The sequence below is a fragment of the Glandiceps talaboti genome, chromosome 22 (assembly GCF_964340395.1).
Source record: "Glandiceps talaboti chromosome 22, keGlaTala1.1, whole genome shotgun sequence".
Classification (NCBI taxonomy): Eukaryota; Metazoa; Hemichordata; class Enteropneusta; family Spengelidae; genus Glandiceps; species Glandiceps talaboti.
In genome coordinates this window covers 15,369,307-15,390,321 of record NC_135570.1, presented here as the reverse complement: position 1 = coordinate 15,390,321, position 21,015 = coordinate 15,369,307, and the positions used below count along the sequence as shown (strand labels likewise).

Genomic DNA, 21,015 nt, shown 5'->3' with positions numbered 1-21,015 from the left:
CACAAGCTAAATATTAAAGCAAACTTTGTACTATTAGGGGAGGGCGTCAATGCGATTCGCTGAACTTCATGTTTGCACTTCAAACCAAATATCAAAAACGTTCATGCCTTCAATGATAACAAATTCTATATTTACTACTGAAATGTTGATAAGTTGATTAAAATGTACTACTAATATGATATAAAGTACTGGGTTTCTAGTAGTATTTTAATGTGTTTACCATCATGTTTTTACGTAGCATCAATTGTAGTGGTGTGACTGCTACAATTTTCATCATGGTTTACATCATATATAAATGTGTTGATGTCACACTTGTGAACATTCATTTAGGGGATAGGGAGGGGGAGGGGGTTTTGTACTAAACGAACAAAGTTCATATATTGAGCTTGTGCGACATTGTGCAATCATCCGGAAGGAGACATTGAATATAGTTAAATATATATATACAAAGTTAAGGATGAAAATTAATAATTTGTCAACACTGTTACAAGTATTTTCTTACAACAGAGGTCAGATAGGGGTGACCTTTGACCTTTGTTTCAATATATATTGGCACAATTATTTCTTGGTTTTTGCCTGGAAACTTGAAGATTTTGTATTTGCTAATGGGGCAGGAGAACTAGAACATATGGGCAAAACTTTTTATTTGTAAGTGTGTATGCAAATTGAAATATTTACAAATTTTTGGTTTTGATACATCATAGGATTAAAACATTGGTGTGTGTGTTTTTGGCGGGAACAGAAAAGTTTTGGTTGAAACTTTTTTTTGTGGGGGGGGGGGGGGTTGACAGCAGTTTTACACCATGGCATACAGTGGATAAACTAAAAAATAACCATTGGCAGCATTTTACGTGAAAGAAGAATGTGTGGAGAACTGCAAAACGTACTGTGTACAGTGTCTGCAAACTAACATCACATTGGTTTTGGTCCATCTACATCACATTTAGTTAACTTTGCAATGTAGGCTAGCTGTACTGTACAAGGAGTTAATATTATTCAAATTTCATAGTGTAAATGCTTCCTTGGTAGGAAATTTGACAAAAAAGTTGCTATGTTACAAAAGATTTTACAATTATCATTATTAATAGAATAACAATTATCAGAAACAGTACAGAACATTTCACTGCTATGTATCACTAGCTCTGTTCACACATTTGTAATGGTGTCATATTCTAGAGTATTTTGATGGTGGTGTGAACACATCATACACCTCTCCGGACTTACAACAACTAAGGAAGGGGGGAGGAGTGGTGGGAGGTCTCCTGAAATCATCCCGCACTTATTCTGCAACAAATGTTGCCATAGTATTTTACAAGAAGTATTATTTTGCAATTTCTATGTGATATTGTAAACCAATTTTTTTCCCTAAGTCAGAAGTCAGGAATGCCTATGGTACGATGTGTCAGAACAAAGCTACTGTTTGTTTTTATCACAAGGGCTAGTACATTTCAACAGCAAACAGTCTGTGCAAATGTGATACAACACACTTCTTTGACAAAAGCACGACCTTTGACCCAGCGTGATAACAAATCTACCATGTGACTTAAATGGGACACTGACTGAGAAATACAGGTAGGTAATGTTGGCTAGACAACAGTATTCAAAAACTACAAAGTTAGATATTCTAGACCCTAGAATGTTAGTACCTATTTAGACCCTAAAATATTAATACCTATTGCCCTAAGTACACACAGAAGAAATATATTGCAATGTTTTCTATACATAGCCAGTATGTGTGATACTCTGAAGAATTTCTAATGATGAAGTCTAGTTATATGGGAGTGTACTATTTGTACAAAGCCATCTAGTCACTTCCCTACTAACTCTGAAAAGAATAATTAACTATAAAATTACATTATTTCAATAAATTCATGTATTATTTACATTGACATCGCAACTACAATAGGACACAAGCATAAAGACAAAAGTTTTGCCTTCTTTCTAACACCTGTCGATTTTGCAAAAACAAAAGTCTTGGTATAAATCACCATAGAGGGCGACATTCTTAAATCCAACATTCCAGATTTGATTTTGTTTTCGTCGAAATGTGCTGACAGATTATTTATAACTAAGTGTGCAATATTAGATGAAATGTGGTAATTTAATAATTTTGAGAAGAATTTGGAATTTATACAGACAATCTCAAAAACTGAACAACTAGGAACAGTAACTATATATATCACATGGTTACAAACTTACAAATTTTGTATTTGCATGTAACTCATAAAAGTTGACACGTTGGTTTCTCTATTTCTTAAAGACATCGCAACTACGTAATGGAATAGTCATAAAAAATACATCAATTCTGAAATTTCATTCACTAAAACTGCCTAAAAATTCTATATACAGAAGGTACCTAGAACAAGGTATACAAATTATCTAAACATGTAAATTACTAAAGGATAAAGTTCATTCCTATTGGTTAGATGGTATCACATGACAGAGTTTACTCCTATTGGACACAATACGTCACATGACTAGTAAATGATAATTCTATTGGATAGAAAAATACAAGCAGTACAGTGATAGAATGTTTGCCAGGTGAGTATCCAAAATTAATGCAAAATGCAAATGTTTTAGAAGTGCTCAATTAGTACCTAGTGAAATTGTGTCTACAAATAGTTTGTATATCTAAAACTACTCTTTCTCTTGCATTCAATTTTTTTTTAAACTTAAACTTAAAGGTGATATTTATTTAATCAAGTCACCAATCACCTTCAAATTCTACAAACAATAAAACATAGAAAAAAATTTCACCTGAATTTCTCCAAGGACATCTTTTGTATACTGAACTGTATTTACATAAAAATAACCGCCAAGCGTACGTACACAAAATGGTTGCCAAGTTGAATGATACAAAATAATGATATATATATTATATTTATATTTATACAACCAAAAGGGTACATTTGGTACTCTGTTCTAAACACCAATAGAAATTTTGACTATGTTGGAGAACCTTGTGCATGTTTGACCATGTATTTGCTGAGGCTGTCCCATCATCAGGAGACAATCAGAACAAGATGGCTGCCACAGAATCAATGATGGTGTATCAAATCTAGAACTCAGTACTGTCCCAATTTTGCTCTCTATCAAATTTTATTTTTAGTGACTTTGATAGCAAACAAGTCACTCTATGCAAAAACTGTGCTTCCTAACAGAAATGTCCCAACCTTCCCCTGTGATTCATTAGGCCATATTCTGCATTTTGGCAACCTGTGCAAGAACGCTATATTAAAGAAATAGAAGGCTGCCCTCTGTGGCTGTTCTTGTGTCAAACATCAGTGCATCCAAACACACCCTATGGCATCAAAATTATTGCGACCTATGACCTCAAAATAATAAAGCTGTCATATTGTGACCTTTGACATTATAATATGTTATATCATTGTGACCTATGACCTCCCCAATAATATGGCCTTCAAGTCAAAACTATGAAACTATGATAATATCTGATGGGATAAACTATTCTCTCTGTACACTAATATATACTGAGTTATGAAATATATCTCAACCGACAAAAATATTTACAGATTTCGACAACTTCTTTTACAGCATATCTCACACAATAACGCAAACTCCCGATTTTTTGTTTTTCTTTGGTGTTCCGTTACTACCAGATGATGATGAGATGTTATTATTTATTGACTTCTTGTTGGTTGTTTGGCTTGTTGTCCCAGGTGCTACTACTTTGCCTTGCTCTATGGTTGGCTGACTTACAGTTGATTTGCGACCACCAGCTGGTGGAAACACTACTGATGCTTTACTGACCAATGGTGGCTTAGGTTTGATTGGTAGTATACTTGCTGAATCTGCATAGAAATGAAACGGTAGTCCTGATTGGTGCATTACATTAACTTAAATTTCATGATAAATAAATTTAAAAAACAAATTTCAGAATCAAAGCTGTTCAAAATTTACAACAGTTACATTAAGTTTTTTTCTTAACTTTTCTGTATACCTTCCTTGACGTATACTGGCATTATACTGTAGAATGAGATGTCTTCAGCTAAATTTCTAGTTTCTGAGTTTTAGCAAGTGTCAATCTGACATAGTGAATATACGACTTGATATCTTACCTCTATTTCCTAAATTAATTATCATTTGTTCTCATTTGCTTGGTGAGTGAATGTCTTAATAATTCACTACATCTGATACAATAGTATAGGAGTTTACGTTCAAATCTTGCATGTATACATAGCCAATCAAAATCCGCCTTACAGTTAAAATGAACCACAGACACAATAACAGACATCACTGTCTGCATTCTGTCCTCAAGCTCTGTTGGAACAAAGTGTTCTGAAGTACTGTACCAGTAAATTTTCCACATAAGATGCATTCTCACTGATTGAGTGGGTTACTTAACCCATGGGATTTGATTGTGAACTTCTATGGTATTGTGTTAGATGTCGAAAGAAGGCACTCACTCTCAGAACAACAAAATAAAAAACAAATGATAAATAAAGAAGATAGAGGTAATCAAAGATTAAATACAGGAAGTCTAACAGTTACAACCATAAAAGTAGTAATATAACATTCATGACTATAAAAAAAAAAAAAAATTTACTCAAGAAAATTTTTTTCTAACATAACATTACCTTCATTAAGATTGATGTCAACTTGACTTTGTGATTTGACGTCTGTTGCCGGACTATTATGTAGACAAAGTAACGGAGCATGACCACCGTCAGCTAACTGTACAATTATATGACTTGCATCAAATGACATCTCTAGGTTGACTACACCAACATGCATGTAGAATGACGTGATTAGAATGCCTCGTTGTACTGACCATACTCTCAATGTACCATCCTTTGATCCTGGTAGAAACAAACAGAAGAAAAAACATTGGAAACGATAAGAAAACACACTGAAAGGTTTTTTTCACATTGGAAGGTCGATAGCTCTTCCAATAAGTTATGCTAGTGAACTTAATTCTCCCTCTTCTCTCTCTCTCTCTCTCTCTCTCTCTCTCTCTCTCTCTCTCTCTCTCTCTCTCTCTCTCTCTGTCTCTCTGTCTCTCTCTGTTTGTCTCTCTCTCTCTCTCTCTCTCTCTCTCTCTCTCTCTCTGTCTCTCTGTCTCTCTCTGTTTCTCTCTCTCTCTCTCTCTCTCTCTCTCTCTCTTTCTCTCTCTCTGTCTCTCTCTCTGTCTGTCTGTCTGTCTGTCTGTCTGTCTGTCTGTCTGTCTGTCTGTCTGTCTGTCTCTCTCTCTCTCTCTCTCTCTCTCTCTCTCTCTCTCTCTCTCTCTCTCTCAGTTTTGAAGAAAGGCAGAGTTCATTGTGACAGTCAAAATGGTTTGATTAATGATATTGTTACATGTGGTAATCATTTTGGGGGCTTCAGGCACAATAGCTGAAGATTATTAAAGAAAAAGTACAAATAACAAACATTTTACACATTTATTAAGCTTTTGCCACTTTAATGACTTGGTCTATATTGTTTCATGTTAATATTTCAAGTAGGAAGTCATGATAAAAATGTTTTATATTAAAAATTAAAAATCCAAAATAACTACCCATTTCTCATCCATAAGTCCACTTTAAAGAATGACCAAGATCAGATGCATTTCACTATTCTGTTTTAAATTAATTGAATGGTTACACTCAAAGTTCTAAGATAAGGGTCAAGCTTAGGTCATGACCTTTTGACCTTTACCTGATATTGCAATACTGCCATCTGTGGTCATTCTGACTGCAGTAACCCCATCAGAATGTCCAGTGAGTCGTTTATCTACTTCGCCTGTCATCATGTTCCAAATTATCAACGTTTTATCAGCGGAACCGGACACAACATGGCGATTATGATCTGCTACAGCCACACATGTCACTCCGTCCTCATGGTCTGCCAGGATCTGTCGTATCATTTAGAAAGCAGTTGAAAACAAGATTCAGTGCACTGAACATTTTTGGCCAGTCTATCGTGAAACCATTTATGTACGTATCATATTGGTAATAATAATATATACATCAAAATCAAATTCAGAAATTCTCATAAGGTCGCCACTTTTGCAGTGTCCTAGCACCTTAGGGTTAAAACAGGAAGAAACCGGAATATCCAGGGAAATCCTGCATTGTTTGATTGGGTAAAACTGAGTGTCACCTTTCTTACATATAGATCTGGGATATTTTTTTAATCAAACCCAGCCAACATTGAGTTGGTTTGAAGCCTGACTGTAGTGGTATACGGAACACAAGCTATAACAAGTTGGGCACCAACAACCTGTATAACACCAACAACACTATCACAGTCAATCCACACAGTGTTTTATATCTACATTCCAGTGTATATTCTCACTGCAAATGAAATACATGCTTGCCAATGTACCGAACATACCTGTGTTATTTTCCCTGTTTTAATTTCCCAAACTTTCAATGATGTATCTTCTGATCCTGTTATACAGAACTGGTTATCTTTGGTCACTGTAAAACAAGTGATTGGTTGTAGATGTCTGATTGTGTGCACTGACTTCCCATCACCGACTTGCCAAATTTTCATCTTCTCATTTGCATCACCACTGATGCAGAACTGACTGTCGGGCGTCGTGGTAACCATAATTGATGGCCCATTGCATGAGAGGATAACTTCTCCAGATTCAGCAAACCAGACTTTGATTGAGTTCTTGGCATCTGCTGACAGTATACGCTGGTTGTCGGACAATATGCGAACAGTCGTGATTTTGTCCTTGTGCTCACAGAAAGTAACGACCACCAAACCAGTGTTGACACTCCACACCTTAACAGTTGCATCATCAGACCCTGTGTTACGTACAAACAAAACAGATTCCTGTTAAATTCTGAGACTGTATACTACAACTCAAATAGTTACATCAAGTTTTCATCAGATGTCAATTTATTTTCTGAAAAATATATAACTTTGGAATACTCAACATTCATTTATTTTTTTATTTTTTTATTAAAAATTAAAGCAATATCTTTTATGACATTTTGTGTACGTTTTAAAGCTTTGGTATTACTTTCTAAAAAATACATATGCATAGTTATGATACTTTCAGTGAAAGTGTAAATCACTTGTAAAAATATTTCAAAAAGTTGTTAATATAATGAGTTTATTTCTGAGGCACAGTCTACATTGCAGGAATAATACATACATACATTATACTGCCCCAAGGTAAGATAAGCATTATCTATGAGGATAGAATGCTAATCTGTATGATGTGAGGTGGTTGGATAAACCACCACCCTTAAAAACGATTCAAATTATGTACATATTGGGCCTTTAATAGTTGTATACCAAGTGACTATTTGTATAATTGATTGGAGTTATTATGAGATTAATTTACTATTACAATGATATTTGAAACTATTTTGATAGGGCCTAAAAAAAAAATAATTGTGTGGTTCTGATTACGCTCATTTTTTGAATAGGTAGGGTAGGTAGATTTATATATATATATATATATATATATATATATATATATATATATATATATATATATATATATATATATATATATATATATATATATATATATATATATATATATATATATATATATATATATATATATATATATATATATATATATATATATATATATATATATATATATATATATATATATATATATATATATATATATATATATGTGAGTGTCTAGTTCAGGCAGTTATGTTTTCCATTGTTTTCCATATGGTCTCTGTGTTATTGATTTCTTCTCATCAGATGTACAGCCATTACAGATTGAAAGAACAGTTTTATATTGTCTTTTTAAGTTGATGTCAGTTTCTGCATTCACTATTTATTGCAAGACTTCACAATTTTTGCAATTTCATTATTTTTTTCTTGAATACATCAAAAAGTTGAGGGTCGGCAGTGAAAAACTAGGTGTGGTCTTTTGGATGTCTGATTAAAAAATATTACTCCAGTGCAGATTTAAGAATTTGCAAAAAATTTTATTTTCTCTCATAATGCTTGCCGTATGAACTCTTTCAAGGCAAGAATTTAGGATGTTTATAAAGTGAAACAATGGCTAGATTACATGACATTGTGTTTATCACAATTACATAAAATTATAGTACAGTAAAGTATGTACATTGTAACTTCTCACTTACCTGAGACAGCAAATGTGCAATCTTCTGACAGATCCACACTAGTGATAGGTTTTTCATGTTCTTCCAAAGATTGCACTATTTGACTGATTTCTAAGTTCCATATCTTCAGTGTACAATCTTTAGAACCAGTAATCGCATAGGTACCATCCTTAGAGATAGCTGAGGACAAGTTCATAATATTGTTAACCAAAACAACAACCAGAAATATGTAAATATGAGAAGTCAAGATGTAAAAATAAAAATAAAAAAAAGAAAGAAAAAAAGTCAAGATGTAAACATAAAATATCATAAGACATGTGGCCACTACACTTAGTGTGTATTTATTTTCCTTATTATATCAGTGATGTGCAAAAAAATATCTTGTCTACCTACATGTATGCCATTGGTTCTGTGTTGCTTGAAATATGAGGCAAAATATTCAAAAGTTGTCATATTTTCCCATTTTTTTCTTACATCAAGTTTGTGCAGGTCTATTTATATATTCCCCCAATATTTCTCTTTACAAGGCTGGAAATTAACTGAGTATTAGGGGGTTTGTCAAGGCTGGAAATTAACTGAGTGCTAGGGGGTTTGTCAAGGCTGGAAATTAACTGAGTATTAGGGGGTTTGTCAAGGCTGGAAATTAACTGAGTATTAGGGGGTTTGTCAAGGCTGGAAATTAACTGAGTATTAGGGGGTTTGTCAAGGCTGGAAATTAACTGAGTATTAGGGGGTTTGTCAAGGCTGGAAATTAACTGAGTATTAGGGGGTTTGTCAAGGCTGGAAATTAACTGAGTATTAGGGGGTTTGTCAAGGCTGGAAATTAACTGAGTATTAGGGGGTTTGTCAAGGCTGGAAATTAACTGAGTATTAGGGGGTTTGTCAAGGCTGGAAATTAACTGAGTATTAGGGGGTTTGTCAAGGCTGGAAATTAACTGAGTGCTAGGGGGTTTGTCAAGGCTGGAAATTAACAGAGTGCTAGGGGGTTTGTCAAGGCTGGAAATTAACTGAGTGCTAGGGGGTTTGTCACTAACTGAGTGTTAGGGGGTTTGTCACTAACTGAGGGCTAGGGGGTTTGTCACTACTTGATTTCAACAATAAACTTAATGCTAGGGGGTTTGTTATTAACTGAGTGCTAGGGGGTTTGTCACTAACTGAGTGCTAGGGGGTTTGTCACTAACTGAGTGCTAGGGGGTTTGTCATTAACTGAGTGCTAGGGGGTTTGTCACTAACTGAGTGCTAGGGGGTTTGTCATTAACTGAGTGCTAGGGGGTTTGTCACTAACTGAGTGCTAGGGGTTTTGTCACTAACTGAGTGCTAGGGGGTTTGTCATTAACTGAGTGCTAGGGGGTTTGTCACTAACTGAGTGCTAGGGGGTTTGTCATTAACTGAGTGCTAGGGGGTTTGTCACTAACTGAGTGCTAGGGGGTTTGTCACTAACTGAGTGCTAGGGGGTTTGTCACTAACTGAGTGCTAGGGGGTTTGTCACTAACTGAGTGCTAGGGGGTTTGTCACTAACTGAGTGCTAGGGGGTTTGTCACTAACTGAGTGCTAGGAGGTTTGTCACTAACTGAGTGCTAGGGGGTTTGTCACTACTTGATTTCAACTGTAAGGACTTAAGGTGTCTTATCTGTTTTAACTGAACAAAGAAAAACACCAATAAGAGAATACTGCAGTATGAAAGGGTGATGCTTTTTTCAAATGTTTCTCATTACTTTTTCATGGCAGCTATAGGTCAGCCAGCCAATTTGATCCTGTAAGAAACTCTTTCCCAGCTTCTCTACACAACTGACATGTTTTCAGCCTCCCCTACTTGACTAACTTCCATCATGAAAGAAATGCTGTGTTCATTAACAAGTGTCACTGCCATGATAATGGATGGCGTCTACAGTCAAGACACTTGCTTATTCTTGCCAGAGAGGGCACTATTCCACAAAATATTAAGGGTGGGTGAAAATAAAATTATTTTGTTATTTTGATGTCGGAGCTGAAAATTTGGGTCGGCCAGGTAATGAGAAACAGACAAAAAATAGGGTCATCCTAATTATGAAACCTTGTCAGCATTGCCTGATGGCATTCAATGGTGAAGAGACCTTGTCAGCATTGCCTGATCGCATTCAATGGTGAAGAGACCTAGTCAGCATTGCCTGTTGGCATTCAATGGTGAAGAAACCTTGTCATCATTGCTTGATGGCATTCAATGGTGAAGAAACCTTGTCATCATTGCCTGATGGCATTCAATGGTGAAGAAACCTTGTCAGCATTGCCTGATGGCATTCAATGGTGAAGAAACCTTGTCAGCATTGCCTGATGGCATTCAATGGTGAAGAGACCTAGTCAGCATTGCCTGTTGGCATTCAATGGTGAAGAAACCTTGTCATCATTGCCTGATGGCATTCAATGGTGAAGAAACCTTGTCATCATTGCCTGATGGCATTCAATGGTGAAGAAACCTTGTCAGCATTGCCTGATGGCATTCAATGGTGAAGAAACCTTGTCAGCATTGCCTGGTGGCATTCAATGATGAAGAAACCTTGTCAGCATTGCCTGATGGCATTCAACGGTGAAGAAACCTTGTCAGCATTGCCTGATGGCATTCAATGGTGAAGAAACCCTGTCAGCATTGCCTGATGGCATTCAATGGTGAAGAAACCTTGTCAGCATTGCCCGATGGCATTCAATGGTGAAGAAACCTTGTCAGCATTGCCTGATGGCATTCATTGGTGAAGAAACCTTGTCAGCATTGCCTGTTGGCATTCAATGGCGAAGAGACCTTGTCAGCATTGCCTGTTGGCATTCAATGGTGAAGAAACCTTGTCATCATTGCCTGATGGCATTCAATGGTGAAGAAACCTTGTCATCATTGCCTGGTGGCATTCAATGGTGAAGAAACCTTGTCAGCATTGCCTGATGGCATTCAATGGTGAAGAAACCTTGTCATCATTGCCTGTTGGCATTCAATGGTGAAGAAACCTTGTCATCATTGCCTGATGGCATTCAACGGTGAAGAAACCTTGTCAGCATTGCCTGATGGCATTCAATGGTGAAGAAACCCTGTCAGCATTGCCTGATGGCATTCAATGGTGAAGAAACCTTGTCAGCATTGCCTGATGGCATTCAATGGTGAAGAAACCTTGTCAGCATTGCCTGATGGCATTCAATGGTGAAGAAACCTTATCAGCATTGCCTGATGGCATTCAATGGTGAAGAAACCTTGTCAGCATTGCCTGATGGCATTCAATGGTGAAGAGGCTGGAAAGTTCATCAGAGTAGATAGAGAGATGTGTGCATGAAATAAAGTATAAGTACAGATTTTTCAACACTGTGTGAGGATTTAGCTCTTGGAAAGGATAGTCCTAAAAATGTCATCTATTTACAACTTTGTTGGACTGTGAACATTTTATCTTAACAAGATTTTACAGTTTTGATGAACTTCTTTATTCTTCACTGCAAAGTTTCATCAGGTCTGCGTTTCTCTATTTGAAGGAGCTAAACTAAAAATGTCCACTGTTGGTTTGTAAAAAAAAAAAAAGCTATGCAATCAAAGTCTACATACCGACACAGAGGACTTGGTCTCTATGGTTATCAGGGTTAGGTTCACTTTGAGGTTGTTTGTCTAGATTCCACACTTTGATAGTCTGGTCAAAAGATGCCGACATCACAAAATAATCATCCTGGGTGACCGTTAAACAAGTAATGGGACTGGTATGGCCAGTAAAGGTGCGTATCAAATCTCTGGTTTTCATGTTGTACAGATGAACTAAATTATCTGTGGTTCCTACGATTGCATAGGTAGCATCTTGTGACACGGCGACGGCTGAAACCTGGAAAGTCAAAATAAATCAAACATCAATTGTTGCTCACTTTAATTGCAAGCACAGGCCAAGTTGTAAGCATTCAAACAGAAAATACAGGGTTTATACCTTGATCATGCTATGTCATATGACAGTGTTTGTTTACATCATTGGTTCTGTTTGAAACATAACTCAAACATTCAAATTAAGTCACTTTTTTTCCAAATTTTTTTCTAAAATTAAACTTGTGCAGATGAAAGACAACATCCTCTAATATCCAATATTTTTCTTAATTCAGCTTGAAAATAATCATGAAAAAAGAGTTTTATCATTTCCTAGCTTCAACTTTTATTGACACAGTGCCTTAGGTCACTTGTATTTTCCTCACCTGAATGAAGAAACAGATTGGAGAATAATAATCTTATTCTTCATGTAGCTATGGTATATATGGCGCCCTCATTTTGTCTTTCTTTTATACCTTTGTTTTTACTCTTGCATTCTGAATTATGTATGAATTACTTTGTACTGTTGTCTTGGCGAGTTCATGGAGTTTCATTCTTTTCAAATACTACAAAGTTCTAGATGGTGCAATTACTACAAAGATATAAATTACCCTGTGTTTGTGTGCATATAGATAATGTATTTCAGTGCCCACCTTGTGTTTATGTGTATCCAGACAATGTATTTCAGTTCCTGTTGTTAGACTGTTTAACTGCACTTTACCATTTTCACATCCTGTAATAAAATTTGAATTATTATGCAACTCAGTTTTTGAAAAAAAATGGCAGTTGACACATTTTTATTTCTAAAAATACAAAACTGTACAAACATACAAATATTAACTGACAAAACCATTACAAACAAGGTGAATGAATCATTCAATCTAGTCTGGGGTTCTTATAGGCAGATGTTGATGCTAAAAAACAAAACCTGAGGGACAGACATTTGAATTTGTCCAAGATTCCCTTAAAAAGGAGTTGAACATAAATGACTAACAAGTAACACCAGTCATGCAACAAAACCAACAATTAATAATACTGCCTCAGTCTGGGTTATACAAAATGTTGGATCAAAGTGTACTTCTACTGTATCATTCATTGACATGTTGAACTCTAAGAGGTCATGACTTAGGAGTGACAGTCATACATACCTGAGACAATGAAAGTATCATCGGGTGATAACGTCATACATATAACTGATGACTGCAGGGTATCTATGTCCTCCAATAAAGTGAAATCATCCAAGTTCCAAACCTGTAATATAAAACTTGGCAGTCTTTATACAGAGCAATCATATGTGAAGACCTTGTATTTGCTAGAAGCAAGATTACTTGGTTCATCATAAACCCTTTAGGGATGGTTGCACAATTGTCTTCATTCGTTTAGAGGGTCAGGGGGGGGGGGGTCTTGTGTCAATGGGCTTGCTGAACTTAACTTTCACACTTCTAACCAAATTTCAAAAACGTTCACGCCTTCACTAATAAAAGCTTCTGTATTTAATTCTGATATAAGTTGATAAAATTTACTTCTAATATGATATACAGTGCTGGGTTTACCGTAGTATTTTAATGTGTTTACCATCATCTCGACTTTAAACTGCATTTAAAACAACATTTTTTTTCAAATTAATTTGTGTATTGTTTCTGTTCTTACTTCATTCTCTTTTTATCAAATGAATTTATATTCATTTCCAAGCTGTCAGTCTGACACAACGCACCGCATAATCACACTGAGTTCTTCTTTGGGGCCACAAGCTCAACTAGTTCCTAAGAACTGTTGTTGTGGCCCTAGCCAGAAATTTGTTTGTAATTCTCTACATTGTTCTATTTTATGGCACATTTGAATTGTTAATTTTGATATATTTGTACATTTGTAGATAAGATTAGAGTATTTTGTAAACCTTTAAATTCTGGCAATAAATTTATTATTATTATTATTATTATTATGTTTTTACATAGCATTGATAGTATTAGTGTGACTGCTACAATTTTCATCATGTTTACACTGTATATAAACGTGTAATGTCACACTTGTAAATGTTCATTTAGGGGAAAGGGGAGGGGGTTTTGTCCTCTATGTTCATTTATTGAGCTTGTGTGATATTGGTCGGTCGTCCTTAAAGTTAACATGTCAGGATAAGATTATCTAATTTCTGTGTACCATGGTATTTTATTGAAATGACTGATTACCACTTCATTGAAGTATAGTACTGCCAGTCTACATAATTTTTAGAGTACTTTTTGGTTTCTTTTGTCATGTTCTTAATAACATTTCATTGTTACCATGGAAACTAAGACATTGATTTCAAATCTTTACATGCGTGTTATTAAATTGAAGAAATAATAAAAGTCATCGCTGAAAGAAAGCAGTAACACAATCTTTACAACGTAATTTCAGAGTAACCACTTATCCTCTATCCTAATTAGATATTATACTCAAATATTTTTTCTTCGTTCAGCCAAGGAAAATATGAGTGACCTAAGGGGTCTTTGTCACTACGAATCTACAAGAGAAGAATTCTTGGGTCACAAGTATTTTCTGGCTGAATGAAGAAAAATATTGGGCCAGGGGAATAATTATACCCTCGGCAGTAATATTGTGAATACAGAAGAATCAATGACATAGACATGTGTTTTTGTGACAAAGATGTGCGTTGTTGTGACGTACAGAAACCAGAGTATATAATAAAATATATTCCATATTTTTTGCTGAACCTGGCTTGTACATGGTATAACATAACATAGTATATATCCCCCCCCTCCACCCAAGTGTACAGAACACCTGTCTGTACAGTTGGTGTACAGTATATAGTCCACAGAGACTTGGCTTCCTGGTTTAAAGGATACAGTGAACCATTTGACTTAAATCAAAAGTAAAAAATGTGAAATAAATTATAGAATGATACTTGAATACTTGTGGTGCCATCACATCCTACCATCGGTGATATTGTTCTTTTTTTCTGATCTGGCCACTGAGGGCAGTATTTAAAAAATGTTCAAGTAATACAAATCAATATCTCTTACCTTAATGGTTGTATCTGCTGCAGCGGAAGCTAACACATCATCATAACTATTAACAGCTAGAGCTGTGATGGCTTTGGTATGTCCTTCAAATGTGTGTTGTTTGTCACCTGTATCGGCTCTGTAGACATTCAGTGTACAATCCGATGACCCACTGATTATCCTGTGATCTAAGTGTGAGATAGTTAGACAAGTAACTGACCCTCCGTGACCTGTCAATGTAAATAAACTCTTCTCTGTCTCCAAATCCCACATCCTCACGGTTTTATCGGTGGAACCCGTAGCGATAAGCTTCTCGTCGTGTGATAACTGCAAACATGTGATGTCGTTCTCGTGTCCGTGATATTCACGAATGCGGTCTTTTGAAGCGATGTGATAGACAGCAACAGTGTTACTACGAGTGGCACAGATGACATTTTGGTTGTCCTGGGTGACGGTCATCCAAGTCAGACCCTCACAGGGGAGGGTGGTCACGAGAGCATCTCTGGGGTTGGGTAACCATGACGATAGTGGTACAAGAAGTGGCCTAGTGTACAAGTCGCACCATTCCATTGCTTGCTGTACTAGATTTTCCAAATCTTGAGGGTACTCATCTAGTTATAAGAGACAAAAATAAACTTATTCTGATAAGATCTAACCATAGAGCAGTATTTCCATGTAATGGTCTTATTTACACTTAGCTGTTACCCTGAAATACTTACAAACTTTGGAATTTTAAGTTTTGAGGAATTCATTGAAACCAAAATAATTTTTTAAATAACAAGTCTTCAACATTTGAAGACAAAGCCCCCAACAATAATACATGTATCTGGATATATTATTAAATCTTTCCCTTCCAAATGTTAAAAATTCATACATTTTGGGTTTTGGTCGACATCCTCAGTGCAACAACACAGATTGATTATCACACGTAGTCTTTTATTTTGTCAACTATTGAAATGAATTACCTGATAATATGGTGACTTCCAGAACAAGCAACGCTTTCAAGGCAAATTTGGATTGCTATTGGACAGATATGGGGGCATATCAAGACTCTAATCAACTCAACTCGTTAATCTCAAACTGAAACTCAAGTCAATGAGATCTATAGTCTTTATACAATGTTTGATGGAGTTTATATTTACACTCTAATAATACCCATTCGTCATCTATCCATATGGCAACTTTAAAAGAAAAACTTTTACTATGTTTTTTCTACAATATCACACAATTTAGACTAAAGCTATGTTTGTGACTGAATAATTTACAAAACAAAATGTGTAAAAAGTTTGTAATTGTACATACAGGAAGTGGTTGTAAATAAATGATGAAAAACACAAGTAAATTCCAGACTGCAAACAAGAAATTAAGAATACAGTGCCCTCGCTTAAATTGGGGGTATCATCACCTCATAGTACTGGTTCTTAAGAACTTTATCCCTTGGTATTCTGTAGAAGTGTAAATCAGGGATGTTTTTTGTATTGTTCAGACATCGAGGAAAGCAGCAGTGCTCTATGATTAACCAAGTAACCTATACCATGTATAACCCCAAGGTACACACAGACGGGAAGTAGAGTGCCACCATGGCAAATTTTGGAAAGTCATATTGCTTTTTATAATCACAAGCAAACACAACTATTATGCATGGTGATAGTTTAATAATTGGGGAAATAACAGTTGCACACACAGATTGGACACGGTGTAGCAATTATCTAGTTTATTTACAGATCACTATTCTGTATGTACAATAACAGAAATTTAATACTGTAACATTAGTTTTGACAATTCTTTGAGTTATGAAACTCTGATTTGGTGTATGTTTTATGTTATTTTTTCAACAGAAAAAAAATAGTGAGTCAGACATGTTTTAAATACCCATTTTTCATCCAAATGGTCACTTTAAACTCAGACCAACAACTGTTGGTTTAATAATTATAACTGAGAAATAGAAATCTCATACTGTGATACAGCTAAAACATGCTGTACTACAACAATTGTACATAATATCGCAATTTTAATGGAAATCCCCAATGATAAAACATGTCCTGGTGAGTCATAGGTGGCAATATGTAGATTACCAAGGGGGCCAGATGGGTTTACCTGACATGGTGTACTGAAAAACATAGCCAAGTTGTTCTTTTACAGTTACCATATGGATGGACGACAAATGGGTAATTAGGTGGATTTTTAATTCGTAAAACAACGCCACCACGTTTGTATTAAAAACAATATAATAAACCTTTTCTTGTAACTCAATAAATTCAAAAATGTTACAAAATGTGTAAAAATGTTTGTTACTGTACGTACAATAACAAACTTTTTAGCTTCTTGTAATTTACTGAGTTACAAACACGGACTTGGTCGATGTAATTTCATGTTGTTTTTTTCAAGCAGAAAAACACAGCAGAGCTGTCTTAAAGAATTCAAAATCTAAACTACAGATACATTTGTCATCCATTTTTTTTAAATACCCCCATTTCTTATCCACATGGCCACTTCATGGGATCCAAAACCACTGTATGATGCTCACAAACAAATTAAAGGTATGTAGTAAAGAAAATGGTGTGTGTTGTGAATATATGTACTACAATTCTCCTATCAGGGTTCTAAAAACTTTAGCATACCACTCAATACTCTAAAAGAACTAAAACTGAATCAAAGTTGACAAATAAATGTGTCCAAATAGACACTGAAATGTTAACAGATTTCATGCAGTAGAGAGACAAAATCTAGAAATTTAGAAAGAAGATCAAATCTAACATCTACTATGACATACACACCGACACACACACAGAATGATGAGATGAAAATGAGCTTACTTGTTCCTGAATGATAAAGCCATGCCATGTACAACATATGAACAAAAAAACATGCAACAAAGACCAGTTTTAGTTTACATGTGCTTCGCTGCTTTCTTCAGCCATGATAACATTGAAAAAATTATGACATCAAATTATTATTTTTTATCTCAAAACAAAGTTTTAACTTCTTCCATAGTCGATTTTCCGGTTCCAAGATGCACTGCATGAGAAGACGTTGCTTATGTTGTTACATTTCGTCTTGTTTTGTCTTTATTAAATTGTGTCAAATAACATTTTCGTCAGGAAATGATGGAAAGATATTTGACCTCTTTGATTATGAGTGATTTTATAGAACAAAGACTAAACACCATCAACAACAGAGAGGGATTTTACGGGTGAACCCAGGGTACGGTCAGGTGACAACCATCCCCCTGAGTAGCCTATGCAAACCCCTCAGCGCGTACACAACACATAGCATGGAGAGACATGTAATGCATCTTGGAACTGACTACAGGTCTATATAAAGCTAATAACCAAAACACTTCAACTAAATTCTAAAGATGTGACTGTCAACATTTTTTCTACATCAATAGTTTTCATTTATTACATTTATATTTCATTATGGAATCTTCTGAAAATAAAATTTCCTTGCCAGCAATTGAAAGCAAAGCAAAGCATTGCATTTCATACATCTTAATTGTATTCACAAATTTCCAAATTAGTTTTTAACCAGAACTGAACAAGAATTCTGTTGATCAATACTTCATTTGCATAGTCTCAAAATTAATGTTATGTCTTTGAAAAACGGCTCTTCACCTTCTATCTGTTTTTTTGTTTGAAAGATTTCTTCCACAAAATATTTTCAATTACACATTTCATGTTTGATAGCGAGAATTAGAAATTTATCTAAAACACACAACATAATCTAATAAGCTGAAAGCTTTTGACAGCAAACTGTCAATCTTGTTCACTCCATGCATGATAGAGGGCAATGTCTATATTCATATATTACTATTTCCTAACTTTACACTTGGGGTGATAAATATATTATATAACAACAGATCAAAACATTAATGTTCAATTTTGGATTTGTGTGTTGCAGACGATAAGGTCAACTGCCTCAATTTCATCTCAAAAAAGGAAACTTCCTCTTTGATAATGCAAGTATAGTATTCTGACTTCAATATGTGGTATTCTCAATAGTGTACAAAATTTAAAATCAACGGTTTTTCTGAAATTTGGAGACTATTTGGAATTAAATCTGTACATAAACTTGGGATTAAAACTTTTTTTTCAAAATTGTGCTTCATTTTTCTTGATTTCACAACAGGTTGACTTGTACAGGCGACTCTGAAATGTTACAATTCCAAGGTGCACAATAGGTTTACATACAAATCTGTATGTGTATATGCAAATATGTATGTTTATATGCAAATCTGTAGAATGTTATGCAAACCTGTATGGTTATATGTAAATCAGTAGGGTTATATGCAAATATGTATGTTTATATGCAAATCAGTAGGTTTATATGCAAATCTGTTTTGATTGTAATGACACTACTATTCTTCAGTTGAAATGGGTGATACCAATAATTCATGATAGCTAGGGGTGGAAGCATATAAAAGGTGGGATGACTGTAGCTAACCTTTCATGGGTAGCAATCTGCCAATCAACTCTGCTGCTAGTTGTAAAGGGTCTGCTGCCAGAGCTGCTAGAGACAATCTGACAGCATTGCTGATCAGTTCTAGTTCTGAGTCGATAGTTTCTTTGAATATAGTGTCAAAGTCACCAATCAAATGATGTATTGATGTTGAATGAGTCTTCGCAAGTAGATATTCAAAGTTGCAAAATGTCACCATTTTTAGTCTCTTTATATCTCCTGAAATGAAATGAAGTAAAAGTTGGCTATAAATAGGAAGCACTAGGGACAAAATCAAACAGAGTCTGTCAGGAACAAAAACACATACTTTATCAACATGATGTTAGGAACTCCTTCATGTATTGAATATCAAGCAGAGTTGAGGGGGAATAATCAGCGTCTGGGGCTATCTGGTGGTGGCATTCGTCACAAGCCAAGTTAATTAGGCAAGGCTCCTCAATAAAATTCCATTGTCAATATTCTAAATGCCTATCATACCACAGTACACTCTATGCTAATGTATGTTGCAGATAATAACGTTTGATTGATAGATTAATTGATGTATTCTCAGATTTATCATAGGCAACAGGTGGTTGGCTAAAAAATAATGACTTCTGAGAACAAAAAAGTATACAAAAATATCAAACACACCTGATGATTGGCTAAAAGTTACAACTTCAGAGGGCGAAAAGTGTACAAAACATTTGAAAGAACCATGATTGGCTAGAAGTTACAACCCAACTTGAATGAAGTGTACAAACAAACATACCTGAGTTGACTAGATGGAACCAGAGTTCACTCAATCGTCTCATGTTATATCTAGTTTCACCATACAACAGTGGTTGTGGAGCTACTTTTCTATTCTCATCCACATCGGTTTCTCCTCTGTTTGGCAGATTCAGCAGTTTCTGTTTGACCCAGGTCTGTAGGAATAGTTCTGAGAAGTCCCGATGACATAGCACTTTGCTGGTTTTAGTGCCAAGATAACGATTCTTGGCTGTTGACTTCAAGATTTCATTACTCCAAACCAGGAGAGTTTTATTATCCATGTGGACTTCACATAGTAAAGGTCCTGTAAGTTAGAAAAGTAACAAGGAGATATAATATACATATACACTGCCAGCCTGGCCCTTTATCAGGGGGTATCGCATCATTCAGTTCCTTCTATGACAATGATAGCACGTATCGCCCAGCATGCTGGGTAATATAGTATTTAATTCAAACAATAATAATGTTAGTTTTAATATAGTACTTTCCCACTCTGTGCTCAAAACGCTTTACAATTATTACCCCTGTCATGGATCTATAGGGGCACAAAGGCTCTTTATATTTCCTCAACTCCCTGGGGAGCATACAATCCATTGCAGCCTTTATAAGCGCATAGGATTAAAACATTAACATTGCAACCTCTATCCTACCAGGTCCCCAATTATACAGATGGGTTGACTGAGGCACAGCCGTGGTTCAAATCTTGCCCAAGGACTTTAGCCATTCAGAAACAAACGGCAGCGATGGGGCTCGAACCTGCAACCTGCAGATTCCAAGCTGGCCACTCTAACCATTCACCCATCATGACTCCACAATTTTTATAAATACTTTGCAACATTGGATACATATGTTATAAGTCAGATAATAGAAAATTTGCACTTACAAATACATTACCAAAAACAAAGTTGCTTCTTAAGAAATATTTTTGTTTAATTTGATTATTTAAACCCCAATGTTTGAATAC

At 35.4% G+C, this 21,015-nt stretch overlaps 1 protein-coding gene across 1 annotated transcript in view; it reads right to left on the bottom strand.

Moving 5' to 3' along the window:
• Positions 1–2,764: 2,764 nt before the first annotated feature.
• The window catches only part of LOC144452232 (NACHT domain- and WD repeat-containing protein 1-like), a 131,405-nt gene continuing 113,154 nt past the window's right edge, over positions 2,765–21,015 (bottom strand). The window contains exons 10-20 of the mRNA XM_078143285.1: positions 20,053–20,355; positions 19,290–19,523; positions 14,868–15,457; positions 12,996–13,098; positions 12,501–12,580; positions 11,608–11,875; positions 8,073–8,231; positions 6,334–6,755; positions 5,656–5,851; positions 4,599–4,820; positions 2,765–3,812 (exon numbers count right to left, since the gene is read on the bottom strand). Coding sequence (XP_077999411.1) covers positions 3,562–3,812; positions 4,599–4,820; positions 5,656–5,851; positions 6,334–6,755; positions 8,073–8,231; positions 11,608–11,875; positions 12,501–12,580; positions 12,996–13,098; positions 14,868–15,457; positions 19,290–19,523; positions 20,053–20,355 — 2,828 coding nt within the window. The 3' untranslated portion in view covers positions 2,765–3,561. The remainder of the gene's footprint in view (positions 3,813–4,598; positions 4,821–5,655; positions 5,852–6,333; positions 6,756–8,072; positions 8,232–11,607; positions 11,876–12,500; positions 12,581–12,995; positions 13,099–14,867; positions 15,458–19,289; positions 19,524–20,052; positions 20,356–21,015) is intronic.